The sequence below is a fragment of the Candoia aspera genome, chromosome 8 (assembly GCF_035149785.1).
Source record: "Candoia aspera isolate rCanAsp1 chromosome 8, rCanAsp1.hap2, whole genome shotgun sequence".
NCBI classification, from domain to species: domain Eukaryota; kingdom Metazoa; phylum Chordata; class Lepidosauria; order Squamata; family Boidae; genus Candoia; species Candoia aspera.
This window is the reverse complement of record NC_086160.1, coordinates 13,959,089-13,979,244: the sequence shown is the minus strand read 5'-3', so window position 1 is coordinate 13,979,244 and position 20,156 is coordinate 13,959,089. Positions and strand designations below refer to the sequence as shown.

The 20,156-nt window shown below is 34.8% G+C and overlaps 1 protein-coding gene across 2 annotated transcripts in view; it reads left to right on the top strand.

Moving 5' to 3' along the window:
- ATP8A1 (ATPase phospholipid transporting 8A1) overlaps nt 1-20,156 on the top strand; it is a 121,814-nt gene that overhangs the window by 44,582 nt on the left and 57,076 nt on the right. The window contains exons 10-20 of one of the 2 annotated variants that reach the window (XM_063310654.1): nt 4,182-4,293; nt 5,000-5,165; nt 5,790-5,917; nt 6,537-6,614; nt 10,365-10,453; nt 13,682-13,726; nt 14,407-14,479; nt 16,741-16,846; nt 18,195-18,277; nt 18,367-18,416; nt 19,647-19,716. In XM_063310654.1, coding sequence (XP_063166724.1) covers nt 4,182-4,293; nt 5,000-5,165; nt 5,790-5,917; nt 6,537-6,614; nt 10,365-10,453; nt 13,682-13,726; nt 14,407-14,479; nt 16,741-16,846; nt 18,195-18,277; nt 18,367-18,416; nt 19,647-19,716 — 1,000 coding nt within the window. The remainder of the gene's footprint in view (nt 1-4,181; nt 4,294-4,999; nt 5,166-5,789; nt 5,918-6,536; nt 6,615-10,364; nt 10,454-13,681; nt 13,727-14,406; nt 14,480-16,740; nt 16,847-18,194; nt 18,278-18,366; nt 18,417-19,646; nt 19,717-20,156) is intronic. The other variant, XM_063310655.1, reaches the window with a different exon arrangement.

Below are 20,156 nucleotides of genomic sequence, written 5' to 3'. Positions count from 1 at the left end.
TTCTCTTTTCTTTCTTTCTTACTCACTTTTCTTTAAATTTCTATCACTTTTACCCTGTAAAAAATCTCTTCAATAAAAATTATTTTTTTAAAAAAAGGAAAAGGCATAATAGGCCATACAGATAGTATTTACATAAACAATTAGATTTTATTTAGCAAAAGCAGAATCCAGGTGCTCTTGATTTTATTCTCTGAATTATTCCATCAATACCATTAGACACATCAAGAAATTAAAACTTTATTTTGTTAGGGTTGTCTCTATCGTTTTTTAAAAAATCTGACTGCTTGGAAATTTAAAAAGCAGATCATCCTACATGTCAGATGCATCCAGCATGATTTCTACTCACCTGACCACATGCAGGCTTCCTAACAATAACAGTTGGAAAGTTTCCTAAACTGATGTAATTCTTCTTGAAAGGCAGTCCAGAGTGCTTTGGTTGGGTTTTCTAAAGATAGTCTAGATGCAAGTTTGCTCCAGGATATTATAAGAGTGGCAGGGTTCAAGCATTTGTAGCTTTACCAGAAGACCATCACATTTCTGCTTACCCATTTATGACGAAGTGTCTGTGTGTCTCCTCTTCAGTATCTCTTCCTCTGTTCACAGAGTGCCTTCTGGATTTTTAGTAGAACTATATTTTTCAAAATAGGCACCCTTACAGCAATTTTCTCAGAACGATCAAAACTTCCTTCAAATATTCCTGCTGGGAACCCTTTCCTTACAACTTAAGCTCTTTGTATTCCAAAGTGACAGGGTGATCCTCTGCTCTGACTGCTCCTGTCCATAGGATTATTCAGATTTTTGGGCGTGCAGGAATTGGTCTTCTTCTTCTTCTTCTTCTTCTTCTTCTTCTTCTTCTTCTTCTTCTTCTTCTTCTTCTTCTTCTTCTTCTTCTTCTTCTTCTTCTTCTTCTTCCTCCTCCTCCTCCTCCTCCTCCTCCTCCTCCTCCTCCTCTTCCTCTTCTTCCCTTATTTTTATGTACCCCCCTCCCCATTCAGATGCCACTTTCTGAGTGTCTCAACTTCTGTTTGACCTATAGTAGGTTCCTACATGAGACAACAAGAATGAGAATGTGATTCTATTAATAATTTAATCATATTAATTAATTAATATAAATATTTAATATATATTATTTAAAATGTGAAATGACTGATTATGAAAGGAAATGGTATGTTCATAAAATAAGATGTAAAGTACTTATGATCTGGGAGATCAACACTGGTGTCCTAACAGTCAGGAAACCACACTGAGACAAGGAATAGGTCTCTAGTGTTTTATTACTGCTACATTAGACAAAAAATCCTAACAAACTGAAGAAGCGTGGGAAAAACCCAGACAGATAAACCCCAAAAGTCAAGGCGGGTCTGATCTGTGTCTCTTTGAATGGCTGCTTAACTCCTCAGTACTACGCATGCGTTTTCCCCCCTGGATAGAGGCCCCTTCCTGTTCACCATCAGTGCTCATGACAACTGGTCTCTTTTTATACTCACAACGCACATGGGACCTAGCACTAATAACAACTAACAACAAGAATTCTGTATCACCCCAATCAGTTGGCTCTGGGCAGTGCAAAATAAATAATAAAATATAGTCTCAATGATATCACTCTTCCCTAACTCCCATTGAAACACTAGACAGAGGTATCAGTATAACTAAAAGGTTGCCCATTACTCACTTTCAGAAGGCAAAGGCTCCCCTGTTAAAAGTACAGTTTTCAGTGCTTTATGGAACACAGAAACGAAGCATATCACGTGGGGTATCATATTTCATTATGTATGAAATATGCCTTCTGATTCATATACATCAGCTCTCGTGGGGCTGGGCCCTTTCTAATTTTCCAAACAGGCAAAATTGTGCCCCAAGATAATGTGGCACCACACCATATATGGCTTTTTAGGTGATAACCAGCATTTTGAATTAGGTGCTATTATAATACCGTTTTGTTAGCCATTGTTCTGATTAAGCTGGGGTATGAAATTATAGTTTTTCCAATATCCATGCAGACTGTCAAAATTGTCAGCCAATCCCATATTAGATGTATTAGACCTTTCCTTGCACATCCTCTTTTTTTTTTGTCCTCCTGCCATAGCAGACTTTTATTTAGCTAGTTGATGTGGAGAGCAAAATCCTTTTCTATTTGTGAATTGACTCTCTGGGATGATACAAGCTAAAATAAGTAAGCAAACCTCTCTCATTTTAAGGAGGGTATTTTGTACACATTTTTTCCTCCATCATGTCAGTGAAGAGTAACCAATGAAAGAACTATGACTCTCCTTCCCCAAAGGAGCTATGTGCAAAACAAAAATAAATTTGTGAAACATTCCCAATTGGAACATTCAATTACAATGTTTCAAATATCCTAAGTTCAGACTGAACAAAACCTTTTGAACATTCCACTATATTTTGTTTATGTGAACTCAAAACAAGCCTGTTGCTTGCGTATTTTTCAAGCTAGAACCATGACAGTAGGTGATAGTGAAAGCTAAGTAGTAGCTATCATGCAGCCTACAGAAAAATTGGCAGAACAATTTCTATAGCAAACAATAGAAGCAATAGTTAAAAACATTTCTGAAGCTAAATGTTGCTTTCCCAAACAGCAAAAAACTGAACCTAGAAACAAATAGTAAATGTATTCAGTTCAACAGTGATCATGAATCAACAGGAAAAATCCACTTCTCTGGCTATTAGCTTTAGATCTCTTTCTAATCTATATGCTTGCCCAGTGTAGTCGGCAGTTACACAACAACAGGAAAAAAAGCATAATTTTGCATTTGTCAGCTCAGAAGCTCAACAATATAGCAATGCATCTATTATTCACATGTGCAGTGCACATTTTTGCATATGGTTGTTTGCTGACAAAGCTCAACATACAAAGAATAGTTTACTGGAAAAGCTCAACAGCCATAACAACAGGGATTATCTATGAATGGTCATGCACAGTGCACATTTTCTGTTTGGCACTCTGCCCATAAAAGAAAATATAAAGCATATACCAAATATATAGAAATCACAACATTATATTACAATCTATGAGCTTAATTTTCACATAAAATAATTTAATAGCAATAAGCATACCTGCCATGTCCAAAATGGTTGTCATTCTCTGAGAAATATGGTTAACACCTTATTCTCCTATTCCCTTTAACTAGGTCCACTCAGTACCAGCAGAAGTAAAACCTATGTCTGCTTTTAATTGGGTAGTGCAATGGCAAAAGGATTTTTTAATGTTAATTGCAGGAGATTGGAGCATCATTTTGAGTTGGAAATGTTTTGCATACTCTGATTTCCCATTCAGTAGATATAGCAGAAAGTACCTAAAAGCCTAATATAAAGAAATGGGGCATATAAAGTTCTGCCAGATCTGCATAGGTACCAGGCCATCCTGTCCTATCAGGGTCAAGTCTTGGATTGCAGAACTCTTCCTTTTAATGAGTTCATCAGCATTTTAAGATCTGGATGGTTGCCACTAACACACAAGAAAATTACTAGTTGCAAGAAGAAGCAAAAGGGAAACAGCATCATCTATCAAGACTTGTGGTACTTCTACTACAAAAATGGTTAGCATCTTGCTTTCATCAGCAGTACAAATGTAAAGGAGGACAGAGGTTGTGTACTTTAATAGACTGAGCACTGATAGCAGATAAAGATGAAAAGCTAAACTGAAAAGCTTTTCCTAGCACTTTTATTAAAGATACAAGAGGCCTTATTTCATTTATTCATATGTATCACTTCTATCTTTTTCACTCTTAAGAAATCCCTAGTGAAGAAGGAAAATGGTGGTGATGCTTAATTCTGTGACCCATATTAAATCAGGATGTGCCTCACTTTCGGATTCAGTTTTAATAATTGAAATTAATACCTTAAATAGTATACATATTTTATAGGAATGGAAAAATATTAGTACAGAACAGTGATAAAGCTCGTTCTGGCTACATCTGGTAAGCCATAGTCAAAACAGGCTATGTACAATGCATCAGATGCAAAGAGAAACATAATATATCCATACCTAATAGTAGAGTTAAAATTACATTTTGTATCAGTTTTTCATTTAAAAATCTTAAAGTTGCATTTAATAAATGTGCTTAAGAATTTCCCCCCAAAAAATCTGTTTCTATATTAATGTTTCTGAAATAGTTTATTTATGATCAATTCAGTTTAACTAATTTTCACTGTATTCTTTTTAGGACCGTTCCACTGGGTCCTGACCAAATTCTCCTGCGTGGTGCTCAGCTAAGAAATACACAATGGGTTCATGGGATAGTTGTTTATACAGGACATGATACAAAACTCATGCAGGTTTGTCTCCTAACTGAGAATAACCTTGTATATAAGGGTGTTTTCCAGTTCATGTTTATGACATCATGGACAGGAGCAAAAGATGCCTGATTATGTAATAAATTGGAAGCCTGAATATATACAAGAACACTTAACATTTAACGCCATGGACTTGTTATACTTATCAAAAAAATAGTTGGCCATCACTACTATTTGGTAAATATATTTGTATCATTTGACACATGTCAAGGGATATAACCACCAAGAATCTCTCAAGTACAGTAGATAAACATGATCGATTCATAAATAAAAGTATGCATTTATTTTACTATCAAATTAAATTGACAGTAATTGATTTATAGGACAACAGAATCCCATGATATGTTAAAGACTACCAAGTTTATTATCACATAAACTTTCATCATTTGTTAATGATTAAGGTCCCACAACCCTCTGGTCATATTGCTGCAAAAATTTAATGTAGCTATTTCTCCAGCATTTATTTCAACAGTACTTCCTATTGTCATTATTGATACCTTCATTGGAATGTACCACCCAAGGAAAAACTGTACCCTCTTCTTCAAGCTTTTATAGAATAAGCTATATCAGTGATTGCCATGAATATTTAAGATTATTAATAAAAGCCTGAAAATATCATTAGAAATTTAAGAAACAAAATAGCATATGAATGTCATATTTACTTGTGGACCCTCTATTTCATCCACAGAACTCAACAAGCCCACCTCTTAAACTATCTAACGTGGAAAGGATTACAAATATACAAATTCTGTTTTTGTTCTGCATTCTTATTGCCATGTCTCTGATTTGTTCCATTGGTTCAGCTATATGGAATCAAAAGCATGAAGGGAGAGACTGGTACATCAATCTAACCTGTAAGCCCTTAAAACAAGTGTAATTTTTGTTGTCATAATGATATTTATCTTATTTTATATCTACAAAGTAAAATAAATGCATGGTACATCTTTGCATTTATAGTTCTTTAAAACAGTATTATGGTTAGTATGGATTAAAGATTTTAAATGAAATATTTTTATAGTTGGCAACTTGAAGAATTGTGTGTATATACTTGCATATCCATATACAAGTTCTCTGGAAGACAGATTTGTCCAGTCAAAGTAGAAATTATGTGAAATCTGTAATTGCATTTCATGCATCATTTGGGAGAAGAGGCTAAACAACAACTATATTAAATAGGATCAGGACAACAGCACATGGTATGGTGGATTTATACTTTTTTGTTTGTACCATGATCTTAGCAGAGATACAGTTTAACTGCTAATTTCCAGGTTGTTTTGGACACCATTACACAGGTTTCTTTCCAAGGCAAATAATCAGATTCAATGGCAGGTTTTAGAGGAACTATGGTATTAGGAGAGCTTTATATATAGTTTTTAAAATGTAATTATTTAAATAAATTTCTAGAATTATTATTCTTAACATTATAAATTATGCATGATTTTTTATCTTACAGTATTTTATTTTCTCTTTTTTAACAGATGGTGGAGCTAATAATTTTGGACTAAATTTCCTGACATTTATCATTCTCTTCAATAATCTAATTCCAATCAGCCTGTTAGTTACACTAGAAGTTGTTAAATTTATTCAAGCATATTTTATAAATTGGGTAAATATAGAAATTATTGTTCTATTTTCAAACATTTTAATAATTCATTTCAAGAATAAATATATGTTTGATATAACAAGCTGTTTATTAAAATAATGCAGATTAAATTGCAGAATAAAATATTACAAAATATATTCTTGTATAATTGCAGGCTTTAAATTGTATAGATTAATGAAATCCTTTACAGTTAAACCTTTTAAGAGATCAGCTTGCAAAAACTTATTTATTCCGAATACGAACTGTAAAGATAGATAATAAATTATGTTGTATAATCTTTTTCTAACAACGCAAGGGGAAAAGGTGTTCTCCAGTCCATTTATTATTTCCTGTTTGAGCTGTGAAATGCAAAAGCTAGTATTTGCAAAACAGCATTCAGACAGTACCCCTACCACCATCAACCATGCCTAATCTCAGCAGTGGAAGTCTACCTCCTAACCCTACATTTGGCATTATGTCAAAAGTTACCTTCCATTTTGTCCTCAATATTCATACACTGAATAAATTCTTGGTAAATTTTATTTGTACCTAGGTGTTGCTTATGTTTTGCTCAAAACAGATTGCAGTGGAGTGTGTTCACAAATTAACACCTTTTTCAGCTGTGGTTTTTTTATTTTATTAGGATATTGACATGCACTATGAACTTACAGACACTGCTGCCATGGCACGTACATCCAATCTTAATGAAGAACTCGGCCAGGTATTTGACAGGGGGGTATTTTGTTTTGTTTTATTAATATGTAAATTCTTAGTTTGAATTCATGTGATTAACTTCTTTAGCTGTTGTTTTTCTGATAAATGGATAAGTTGGTAGAATGTAAATATTCTCTATCCTGTGTTTTAATGTATTATATTTATATTTGTCCACAAATATGCCAGTGTAGATTTCCTGAGTAAAAAATCTAAAGACAAACTTATTTTCAAAATATAACTGCTATTAGTCTTAATCCTTTATCGTACAGATTTTCCCATGGTATTCATGGATCACACAGAAATCTTTTTTCACTGTTTGTTAGAGCAGTATCAGTCCCACTTTTGAGAGTTAGGGACCGTACATGTTAATTACTTCACCGAAAGATGAAATTTGTGTTCATTAGAGGTTTCATAAGAGCAATTATTTTATTCTTCTGAATTGAATACAGTATATTTTTCATGATTGGGGAGGAGGGAAATTCAGTCAATTTTATCATAAAATTTTCATTAATTGATAGGTAATATATGATTGCTTTAAGAGCCGCATTAGGAACTTGGTTGCTTTAAAGAATAAACTCATTAAAGTAGCCACGTGGTTTGTCAGGCTGACATAGAAGCTAGAAGAAAGAAATGGCTACTTTAATGAATAGCAGAGAGGCACTGTGCTAATAAAAGTCTGAAGCATTTCTTCCAAATCATTTTGACAGAATGCAGATTCTTCCCTTAATGGAAGGAGGAAACATACCATCAGAATAAGTCCTTGAGGTTGGGAAGGTAGATTATTTTGAATCCTCTGGACAAAAGTCTTTTCTACCTCATCCATAAGGAGAATAGGAAAGTTGGGTAGAGTTATTTAACATCTCTTTTGCTTCCTTGCCATTCCACTTCAACCACTTTTTCACTCAACAAAGTGAAATTAGAACCAAAGAAGATGTTTTCTCATTTACCACATGGTAACTTCTCTAGCATGACTGAAGAGTATTCGAGGGTGAGCATCTTCGGCATTTTGAGAATATGTTCCATTCACATAAAATGATTGCCATGGTGAGCCTGCCCAAGTGGCAATTTACCAAATGCCAAAATTGCTCCTCATTATCCATTCTGGCTCCCAAGCATACTTTCTATTTACTATAATTTTTTTTTTCCTGTGCGGGTGTAGGCACACTTTCAAACAAAGTCATCTATTTTATTGTTTAAGAATGCCAATGGAACCTATGTAACATATTGTTAGAAAAACAGATTATGGCTGATAATCTGTAAAGGAAAAGGGTACTTCACTTTACAGCCTTCTACCTTCCCATTTATTAAGTGTCTAATTAAAGGAATCTTCAAACAAAAGTCAGCTGGGGCAGCCTGGTGAGCAGAAAAGGAGATACCAATCAAAGCGAATATTTGTAGCTCAGGATTGGACTGTGGAGTCCTTGGTGCTCTCTGAGCCTTGTTGTTTTCCTGCAGACATTTCATTGCCAGACTAGGCAACACCTTCAACATCTTGAAGATGTTGCCTAGTCTGGCAATGAAACATCTGCAAGAAAACAACAAGGCTCAGCAGCACCAAGGACTCCACAGAAAAGGAGATGTTAATGGGCACATTAGCACTCACTGGGGAATAGGTTCTACGGCCTATTCTCTGGAACATGCCAGAGTCTAATGAGACACATTTATATCAGTACACTTATTCAGCCAGTCTCCTAAACAGCAGAACATTTACAAAGTGTTCTACAGATCTGGCAAGAAAAAAGCTCACATAGGATGCCATTTTAGCAATGTCTCATTACAGTAACAATTGACAAGAACATCCTGGGAAACCATAAATATTCCAACTCAGCAACACTTATGTCTTTACTAATTAGAACACTCTCTGAGATTAAATCCTTGAACCACTCAAGAAACCTACAAAGATTACATTCTTGCATCACTCAGAAAATGTTATCTATGAGGAGAATATCACAGACATTCTAAGATTACTACAAAATGGACTGCCTCTGGTATTTAATATCACACACAATGAGACTCAGCCTTTGCTTGGCTGAGCACCTGCAGGTTCTTGAGGAATACATTTCTTCCAAACATCTAACAGGACACCATATTCCTATGTGAATAAGCAATGAACACTAGACATCTCTTTAAACTCTTGGGAGCCATTAAAAAAACCTGATCTTTTTGACACTATCAGCTTTGAAAAGCTTTGGATCTTCAACCAATATGTTCTTAGATCAGATACTCTCCTTCATCCTTAAACTGAACACTTTCAAGAATACCAGAGATACTTCTGCCTTAGAAACACTGTTCCACAAAAGAGTATGGCATTTACTTAACAGCTGCTTCTAGGTTTAATCCCATCCATGTAGAGAGAACATAAATCTTCAAAGGATCATTCAAGATGACAGTATTCCTAACTTGTGGCCTTTTGTACTTAACTCATTAGAAAGAAATATGCAGAGTAGTCTTGCAGCATCCAGACATTTTTCACCATGCAGTATAAAATATCATTTCCTTTACCTCTTTGGATACAAAACCTTTCAGTGAATTTTATAGCATAAGTAAGATGGCATTAAGGGGCAGTTGCTTTTGAGACGGGCTATCATCCTTGGGATTTACTGTTTTTCATCATCGCAGTATTCATTGTATGATAAACATTTGAGCAGATAAACATTCTGTTATTCTCAGAGGAAAAAATTGAACTAAATTCACCTCAGGCATATACCACATTAGAAACCTCCTAGATCAGGCTGGTCATCTAGTCCAGCTTTCTGCATCACACAGTGGCCAACCAGATGAGTTCAAGAAGCTCACAGGCATGGACAGGTGGGAATAGCTAGCTGGTTGTAAGATATGCTGCCATTGATTCAAGAGGTGGTAAATAGTTATCAGAACTAATAGCTACTGACAGCCCAATCCCAGAATTTGTCCACTTTATAATTGTATGTATTAGTGGCCCTCCCTGTACCTGATGGAAATTCCATAATGTAATTATTCATTGTGAAGTACTTCCTTTATGCTCCAAAATAAAAAGCTGTAATTCCTGTAGACTTTCTTTGTAACGACACTGTTCTGGCCTCTAATAAAAGGGGCTCACCTTTGCAGTATTCTTTTTAGAGTGCATTCATCAGAACTGTACACAGTATCCCAAATGTGGTCAAGTGATACAATATCTTACCTTGATATTTAGGAAAAAATAGAGTCACTGATATGCCAGATTATAATAAATATGCTGAGTACAGCATGTATTTATAACACCTAAAAATGTACCATTCTTTCCTTCTTGCTTCTAGTATGTTGTCCTTAAATACTTGTAAATATAGGGAAGTTAATTTATAAAGTAGTGATAAAAACAAATTCACATCTGGCTAAAACAGACAGTGCTTCATAGATCGCTTTCCTGCATGAATGGAGCGGGAGTAGGGGTACCTCTTACCTTGCTTGTGGAGTCTGAGTGTTAATTGTACACTTCGGATTATGTACATTGCAGCAGCCATAAAAGATTACATCTCTGCAGAACAGTCAGCAGCACTGGGGGCTGGAAGAGGTACTAAATTTCTAAGGGAACAGCTTTCAGATCTGTTGTCCAAACTACCCAATAGTGGAAAGGATTTTCTTTCTTTCTTTCTTTCTTTCTTTCTTTTTTTTGGCTAGTATTTTCAATATGTGCATAAGGTATGTAATTTAGTAAATTGCATTATGTTACTATCACAATGGTATCATATTAATGTATATTTGATGAAAAATATTAATGGACATTTACCGTTTTTTTAAGGTCAAATACATATTTTCGGACAAAACAGGTACCTTGACATGCAATGTAATGCAATTTAAGAAGTGTACTATAGCAGGAATATCTTATGGGTAAGTTTTTTTCTTAAGCTATTGCTGGTTTTATATTGTTTGGTACCCTTTTTGTTAGAGTTGGATATTTGCAGTGTCATTAAATTACTTGGGAACATCTCTTCAGGAATTAAAACTTAAAAACATAAACACATCCAAGAGTATCAAAAGCCTGTGATGCACAACTATTTCAGTGCCTGTCTTTTACTATTAAGTCAGATTTTTCGCCCATGTAGCTTTATTGATCAAATTGGATATTTTACACAGATGTTTTCTAACTTACGAATAAGTTAAAATTAAGGATTTGATATGAGCAATTGTTTGAGACACTTCACCGTAGCCATGAGATATATATGTGACCCAGTCCTACATATTTCTATTCAGAAATCAGCCCTTTTAAATTCATTAGGACTTCCTCAAAATAAATATCTGTAGGATTACAATCTCAGTGTCCTGACTTTAAAAAATATTAAAGTTCTTTAAAATTTAAAAGACAGTATTTTGTATGAACTATTATATTGGTTAAACTTAAAATCATTACAATTGCTAAAATAAACAGTTCATTAATTTTCTATGGAGCAGTTACATATATTAAAAGAATAAAACAAATTGGATGCTCTTGAGAAATTGCTTTGTTTTGAATTTGCATGTGTAGAAGCTGTTGAGAAACTCATAAAAGTTACATAGCATACATTTATTAAACCTTGGGGCTAGTAAGATATGCAGTTCTGCAAAGGAAAAAAAGGAACATTAGTCACATAACATGAAAGCAAGGTCACATCTAGATACAACCTAAACTAATTTTCTTTGTAGAAATTTTATATCAAATGTCATTAGCATTTTATGTCAATCTTTCCTGAACTAATTGCAGCAAAATTAATATGATTCCTCACAGAGTATAATTTCCACGTGATTATTTATTGGTGAAAAGAATGTAATGCCTTGTGAAACAATGAGCATGTGCTGATGTTTTGCTAACTTCTTCAGTGTGAACTTCTTCAGCATGGTGAAAGTTACTTCACCATTAAGACTTTTCTCCAAATAAAATTTATGAAAATGTACACCGTATTTCCCCACTAATCACTTTTTAAAGTCCACTGACAGTTTTTCAAAGATGACGTTAGGTAGAAAGAGGAAAAACAGGGATGCTATTTTTGTAAAATAGGGTAAGCCAGAATCACACTTGAGAGAGCGTCATTGTTCCATTTTTATCCACTCCAAGCCAGTAGCATCACAGCCAGCCGAGATTAATAAAAGGCAAGCAATCTCAGCTGTGCTCTTTCCTAGAGGAAGTGATTGCCAGACAGTTAATTATTAAAATTAACAATACTAAATACTAAAATGCTAAACATAATAATACTAAAGCTCTTCCAGTTGTGGATGAAGACAAAAAGCAATGCAAAGAACTCATTGTTTTCAGACTTCATTTCTATGAATATGTGCACATTTGCGGGCATTTAATGGATTTTGAAGCACACGATAGCAATTGGAACCCACAAATTCAGTGCTACGGACTGGGAAACGTGTGACGCTTCTAACAAGTCCTGCTTCATCTTCACTTGCAATGCTATACACTGCTGTGCCTTGTGCTCGTGTTTAAAACTTCCTCCATCCCCCTCTCCTCCTCCCCTTTCTTTCCCTCTTACTTGTCTTGCTGCTTTTGGTTTTACAGTATTTATTTATTTGTCTCATTTATATGAGTTATAAGTTGAAAAGAAGAAGCAAGAATGTCCCTTTTTTTATGGCAGCTGTTGTTCAAGCAACTCTTGAACTTTGAGATCCTTGAATCATTTGTACTGCATGAATAAATGTGTCTTTGGCCTAAGAAAGGAGTTTTATGAGTGTAAAAGCAGCCTTCTGGGATTCCCTTTTAAACTTGGCACTGATGCAAGCACTCAGTTTTAAGGGGACAAGGAAAGGCAGTGTGTGTATAGTATATGTGCTTCCTTCCCTCTCCTCTTTAACTCAGTGCTTTCCTTGGAGTGCTGCATTGAAAGGAATCAGGGAAGCTGGGGCAGGGGGAGAGATTCCACACAGAACCTGGTCTCCCAGTGAAAGCCTTGCTTGGAGAGACTCTCTGTCAGGGTATCAAGCCCTGCAGCCTCCCCATCATCTGTCGCACGTTTACTAGAGCAAAAAGAGTAGGAAAAACCCCCGCAGAAAACTGGTTGCTGGTGACAGTCTGTTCTGTCCAATAGCCACCACAGGAATGGCCACGGAGGCACAGAGCCCTGTGGCTGGATGGGAGGGGGGAGTGCAGTTAGGCTGATCATAAGTCTTCCTGTGCTGCTTCCTCCATGCAAATCAGAACAGATGTTTTGTTGTGTTTTCTAATGCAAACCACCGTTCTCATGCTGGATCACTTCGATCTGGCTTCAGCCTGCCTCCGCTTTAGTGGTTCGTAGGTGGAGACTCCTTTGTAAGGATGTGTCCTTCCCAAATGGTAAGCTAGCCGTCTCAGCATAGGGGCAAGGAGGGTGTCTGGATGAGCACTTGGTACAATTTACCAATCTCTTATCTGCATTCCAGTGGTTGAAACAATAGTCCTATTTAGACATTCAGAGGAATGAGGGAAAGGCTTTAAACAGGAAAAAGAACTGAGTCCGTGCATACAGCCCTATATCTACTCTCCCTATCCATCATAGGCAATTCTAAGGACAGCTGTGTTCACTTTGTAAGAAACATTTTGAGGGAGTCCCAGTTGCAATCCTGCAGTTTGTTCTCTGGGGTCCATATTTTGCAGTGTTCCTTTAGGCAGATATTTGCAATCCAAAAGAACAGGTAAAGTGTATTACAGAAATTTCATGATCTGGTAGAAAGCCTGCACCTTTGAGCTTTGTATCTCCATTGTGGGGAAGGGGAAAGAAGAAAAAGAGGAATTATCAATATTCCAGTCAGGGAAAAGCAGAGTAGAGACAAAGAGAAGAACAACGTGGGCATCCCTTGCTATCTCTGGTCATAATTTTCCTAACCATAAACTGGATAAAAACTGCAAAGTGTAGTGCTTCTGGAGCTGCATTTCAGACATGCTTCAGTTATGTAATACAGTCCATGTATTCCAGGTCCCTAATAAAGTAAGGTTTCAAATAACATGGATCCCTTAAAAGAGCAATTGTTTCAATTATTTGAATGCATTACTAGATGATTTGTGATTCTTTTGTCTTAATTTCTCTTTTACAAGCTTTCCAAACTTCAAGCCTTTCTTAGCTATTTTCCTGTATTGTTTTGCCTTCTTTACATTTCATACAGCCATTCTCCTGAATCAGATGATTTTGGCTGTTCTGCAGATGATTGGTAAGGACTAATTTTCACTGTTACTTCTTTTAACTCACAATGCTCTATCACTATTATTAACATACTGAAATTGAGTGTATATAAAGAAAGCAGCTCCTAATTCTGAAATAGTATCTTCAAATGAAGATTTCATCTGTTGAGAAGAGGGGATTTGAAACATCGATTGCAAAGACATTTATTACTCAGCCATTTTTTTAGACTGAATAAGCTTTACTGAACATTTCATCACTCAAATATAAATAACCTGGTTTTAAAATGTTCTTATTAGGATTGCCTTATTATCAAAAATGATTGATCAAAAGTAAATCTTTAGGAAAACATGATTTGTTGTCAGAGGCTGACTTTTTTTTTATTGTTAATCCACAGGTGAAAGGTCTTGTTTTGATAGGATTTATATGGATAAAGTAGCTATTGGTTTCATTCATTTCATTCTGTATATTTTTCAAGATTCTGTGTTGAACCCAATTAAATGTGTTTTCCTGCATAGTTAATTGAACTATGTGGATGAAGGATAATTAAAATGTGAGATGTGTTCTTAAGTACACATTACAATCTTGTGTAACCATTACTTCAAAAAAGATGTAATCAGAATCTACATGATTTATACTTCATGAAGCTACATATATTTTATCATTCATAAATGTAGTAATGATTTCATTTTTTTTCACATTTATTTTTAGGCAGAGTTCACAAGCAAGGGAAGAAAAAACATTTAGTGACTCATCATTACTGGAAAACCTCCAAAACAAACATGTAAGATACAGAAATAAATACTGTTATGCAAAATAAATAATAACTTCAAAACTAAGATAATTTCTGATTATCAGAAGAGTTGATTATCTGATTATCAATATTTGTTTTTGCTTACGGGCCTAACACACAGTTACAAGTTACAGTTTTCGTTTATAGAAAAATATGTACAAAGAAGAAGTGAATGGAGGACTGTTCATCTTTCTGACTCATAATCTTTTCTACTATTACATCTTTTCTTCAGTTACATTTTTGTTTTAAATTCGAAAGTAATATTCACCCATCCAAATATGAATCTTGCATACTTCAAGAAATAATGGTGAAACAGCTGAGGACTTTATTTAAAGTGGATATGCAGGCAAAGGATAAGGCATTCCTACTGTAGCCTTTTCCCCCAGGTCCAAATAGATCCCTGCCCAAAGGTGTCTTTCTGTAACAAAAGTATTCACCTCAGTGCCTAAATAAATTTGTATTATATAATATCTGTCCAATTTTTGTGGTATTCATTTGGTAACAATAGTTGGCTGAGTTCTAGAGCAAAAGCTCTGAGCACCACAGCAAGTGTGATATTTACTATTTAGTAAATACCTTGGTTGTAAAGGATAAGAAATTGTGTTTTTTCTTAGGAAAAATGCACAGTAGCTGATTGAGATCAAATATTTTCTCTAATTTGGAAGCATATAATATAAGTTGTTGGAAGGTGTGATGAGTACACAGGGATGTACCTAGGACCTGATGTTCATGTTTTTAACTTTGATTAATTATTTATTTGTCCAATAAAGGTAGACATTTCCTGTTTTTTTCCATGATGGAGAAATGCATTCATATTGCAAAATGGGCTGCTTGTTTTCTTGTTTACAAAAAAGATCAAAAAGGCCTAGCAGTAAATAGATGGCCATAGGTGCCCTTTCATATACCGTATTTCAAAACAGCTTATTCCTAAGGTTTTGCTGATAAAGCGTAACAACTTTGCTACCCACATGTGATAAGATGTTGGATAAATGGACTAGTGCAGTGGAAGCCCATCTCACCTTTTTAGCATTATAATTCAGTTATCTATTGAGAGTAGGAGAGCACTATCAAAAGAATTGATGAGGAATTAAATCTATTTTAGTTAACTTGTACACGTAATGTTAGCCCTTTGAGGTAGTCCAGACAAGAAGCACAACAATTAATACTAACTCTATCTTTACTGTAAGATCACATTAACAGAATCTTGCAAGTCTGAAACTACCCCTCCTGTCCCTCACTTTTTCTCTCTGGAAAACTAGGGAGGGTCCCTTCTGAGATGCTTTCTCCACCTCTCCTCCTTCGGACACAAATTTTGTTTATCAGACTGTTGTCTAGGCTGCGGTTCTTCATCCTGTCTCCCAAGATCATTCTCACACATCTTTACAAGCAATGAACTGTTTGTATAAAAACTCTGGAAAAATATACCTAGAACAATTTCTCTTAAATTATTATTTTAAAGATAACTGCAGATGTAAGGCATTATATTTTGGGAAATACCTAGAAAATCTATTAAAGGAATGTATTTTATTTTCCTGGTATTAATGTTATTTTTCCAATAATAAAATAATAATAAAATATTACTTTATTATAATAGAAAATTCATAATTTCATTATGCTTACAGCCATGCTTAGGTGGAGTGTAGGAACTAACTTTTCCAGGTTAGATTGTCTAACTACCAAGATATGACAGGGTGAAACCTATAACCTTTCGCTTGCATCAGAATGATTAATTAACCTTTCGCTTAATCATTTCTACCAATGATTCTGTTGCTCTATTCTGATGTATTTGGAATAATAGCTTGTTTATAAGATTAAAATTAACAGATGTGATGGTAACATTCATGAATTTTAACAAAAGTTGTTGTCTTTGAGAAATAGTTTATTTTTAAACAGCATAATATTTTCCCATTTAGTCAAGTTATATTTGGAAAGTACAGCTGTTCCTAGCATGGACATTCTTTTCACTTAGCCAATAGCTTTTTCCAAATCAGAATCTGGCTTGCTTCTATTTCTTATGATCTGATTATTTTTGTAAAGAAAATGCCTACCCTCTCCATGTCCCTTTCATTTCCCCTACCATTTTGTTTCTGCTCGGTGACCTTTCTCTGTTAGGTGACTTTTGAAAATGAACATTTTTAAAAGACAGTATTTCAATATGTTTTTATTTTTATAGCTGCTTTTGTAGATATTTGGACGTAGAATTTTGAATAGATTCTAGAATAAAGAATTCATTCTACTATTTTCTGTTTTAGCCAACTGCACCTATAATTTGTGAGTTTTTGACAATGATGGCAGTTTGTCATACAGCTGTTCCAGAAAGAGAGAATGATAGTATTATTTATCAAGCAGCATCTCCAGGTAAAGCTTTTACAGTAGTTGTAATTACTTTCAACTATGTAAAGATATATTCATATTGAACAGCTGGATTAGATTGGAGTTTATTGTAAAGAGGATGCATTGTTAGCTGTATGCTGAGCATTGTCCTCAGAAGAATTCTGGATTGCTTGGACTTTAAAGTACCTTGTGCTTACCACACCAGGTCATCCCTATATTAGGCTTTATAGGATTTCCTCATGCAGTGTAATGTGAATAGGATGAATTAGTGCTGCTTTAGTTCAGCACAACCTGCACATAATTTACATAACAGATCATCAGAATGAATGAAAGACTGCTGTGGACAGAGGCTCCTGTTCCTCAACTCTCTCCATAACAGGCTTTGACTGTATCTATGCGCTGCACTCCTCAGAGATGTAGAAATAAATACCACACTTACCGTGTATGTCCTCTCCATCCCCTTTCCAATTTATAATAATGATCATTTCCTAAGCAGAAATTTATTTTATATACACCAATGGTAGAAAACCTGGAGGGATGGTAGTGGGCAAGCAGACTCCATTACTGCATTATATTACCTATTGTTCAGTCACTGCTCTGGTTACTGGTAGGATTCTGGGTCCAATTCAAAATGCTGGTTATTACTGTAATGGCCTTTATGGTGAGGCTCTGGGCTCTCCCAGAGGAACCATCTTCTCCCCCCAAAAAATTAACTTTGTGATAAAAGAGTTACAAGAGCATTATTAATAAAAAGTAGTGAGCATCAGGTAAAGAAAAGTACATGAATATGTTTGTGAAGTCACCCAGAATCAAGTTTGATTTGAAGATTTATTTTTTACTAGTCTAGCCTACAGCCCTAGGATGTCTGGTGGTCTCCCATCCAGGGACTAGTTCCAGATCAACTAAGGTTGGCTAGGTTCTGCTGTTTGCTATGATACAAAGGTTTTAAAAAAAGCTATATAGGAAAAGGCTGGATTTTTTTTTACTATACATGTTAATTACATAAACATAAAAGTATATAGGGAAATTGGGGTATTTCCAAACAGATAGTTCTTGTATTGCTTATCAAACCCAATATTTGACTGACATTTTTGAAAAGAAAAAAAAATAGAAGAAGTGGTAACAATACACAAAAAAATTGAAGTGGAAGTTGATCATATTTCATTCCCCCGTCAATTTATATGAACCAGGAAAGGTTATATGGTAGAATGTGCTTCTTTTAACTTGAAGAAATGTAATGGCAAGTATGTAAAAATAATGAAAATGAAAAATCTGATTTCCAATGGTCAAAACAATAAACATATTGATTGAATTTTTAGTTTGTCATTCGTATCAATTTGCCAGTGAAATAATAGAGGATGGTTTATTATAGATGAAGGAGCATTGGTTAGAGCAGCTAAGCAACTTCATTTTGCCTTTACTGGAAGAACACCAGACTCGGTCATTATAGAATCTGTAAGTACATTAAACTAGTAAATTGCAAATTTAGAAGTGCCTTCAAATTTTTAAATAATAATTTCATCAACTTGTTGCTTTTTTTCCAGCTGGGTCAAGAAGAAAGATACGAATTGCTAAATGTGTTAGAATTTACAAGGTAATTAAATATGTCTTGATCAAGTATGTTTTTTAAGTTATTTCCTTGGCAAAAAGATTTCGCTTGCAGGTTAAGGTACAAGCAGAATTCAGTCAAGGTGTTAAATTCAGTTAAGCTAGAAACTAACGATAATATATTTTATGGCTGACCACATTATTTGAATGGATACAGAATAGAGGGGTTCCTTCTGTTCATACAAAGGACTGAGATTCAACATAAACTTGTTTCCCTTGTTGGAGAAAGTGCAGAAAGGGATGTTTCTTCTCATGTCACCTCCTGCATGGTGGGATAGGAATGTCCTCCAGTCCTTTAAAGAATTTGAGGGAGTGCAGGGGAGAAGAAGAATTGGTCAGAATCTCTTCCTCTGATGGAACCACCCTGTCAGTAAAGTTCCACTCATAGAAACTCTAGATAAATATGTTACTTGATGAATAATATAGGCTCTAAGCAGTTATAAAAAGGTTTAGATAATGTGTGTTTTCTTTAAAATAGAATGACATGCTTTCTATTCTTATATTTTATATTTCCAAAACTATGTTCCAGTGTTTCATAGATTAAATATTTTGGAACATTATTGATATTAAATTAAGGGGAACTTCAGGATTCAATTATTTTCATTACTTGTTTTTTCCCCTGAATTGCTTTCCTAATCCACATTCTTTTCATGATATAGTGAAGTATTGTTTAAGCTTTATGTAAAGTATCCTTATTTTAAAGGCTGTCTCATCCAACTCATAGAGTAGTCCCAATGCACCACTCAGCATACGCTGATCTTTGAGGCTTCAGTGAGGTTTGTAACAGACCTGCAGGGTGGTTGTGAAAATACTGTTTCTGGCCTTTTCTTAGAAACTTTTCTTTCGCTGCAAATATTATGAGGCAATTAATAGGGCTGATTTAATTGTCTTCCTGGCTTGGAAGTGTGGTGCTGGTTCAAGCATAGGTAAGATTTAGATCCTGTGAAGCAATGCCTCTATAAATCATCCATGCTAAATTCATTTCCATCAGTGTTGGAAATACACTGAGGAGAAAAGGATTTCAGGATACCCACAGAATACGGAAGGGTCAGACTGTTGCAGAATTATCCTTCTGAGGTCAGAGCCCTTTGTTTAATTTAGGAGGGGGTAATATATAGTAATTCCTATATGTCATATGGAACTGGCATTTCCTCTGAATATATAGAATTACAATCTTAGTCCCTTAAAACATGTCACAGTTTTTCAATTCTTTCAGTTCTAGGAAAAGAATGTCTGTGATTGTGCGCACGCCATCAGGAAAATTAAGACTATACTGCAAAGGAGCTGTAAGTTGTCACTGTTATTTTTTAAAATTTAAATTTCTGTAACTTTATTGTCAGTGATACTTTCTCAGTCCAGATAGTAAGAAATAAACTGCATACAGATGATCACTTTATTAAGTCATATCACTTTCTTCCAATTTTTTTCTATACCAATAAACACATGACTATACTATGTAATTATAAACCTATGGCAGATGCCACAGAATGGGGAAAATACATTTCTGAAATATTGTTATTTTTTAAAATCTTTTAAATAACACTGTTATTTTAAGCATATTTGCATGTTTCCGTGTACCAAAGAAGGGTTACAAAAGACATTACCCACTTCTATTCAAACTGGGAAAATATCAGTCCATGGACTGAACATTTCAAATAAAGCAAGCCTATATAAAGTATATTTGCATTTCTCTAGTACAACAAAGAGATTTTTCAGAAAAATGTTA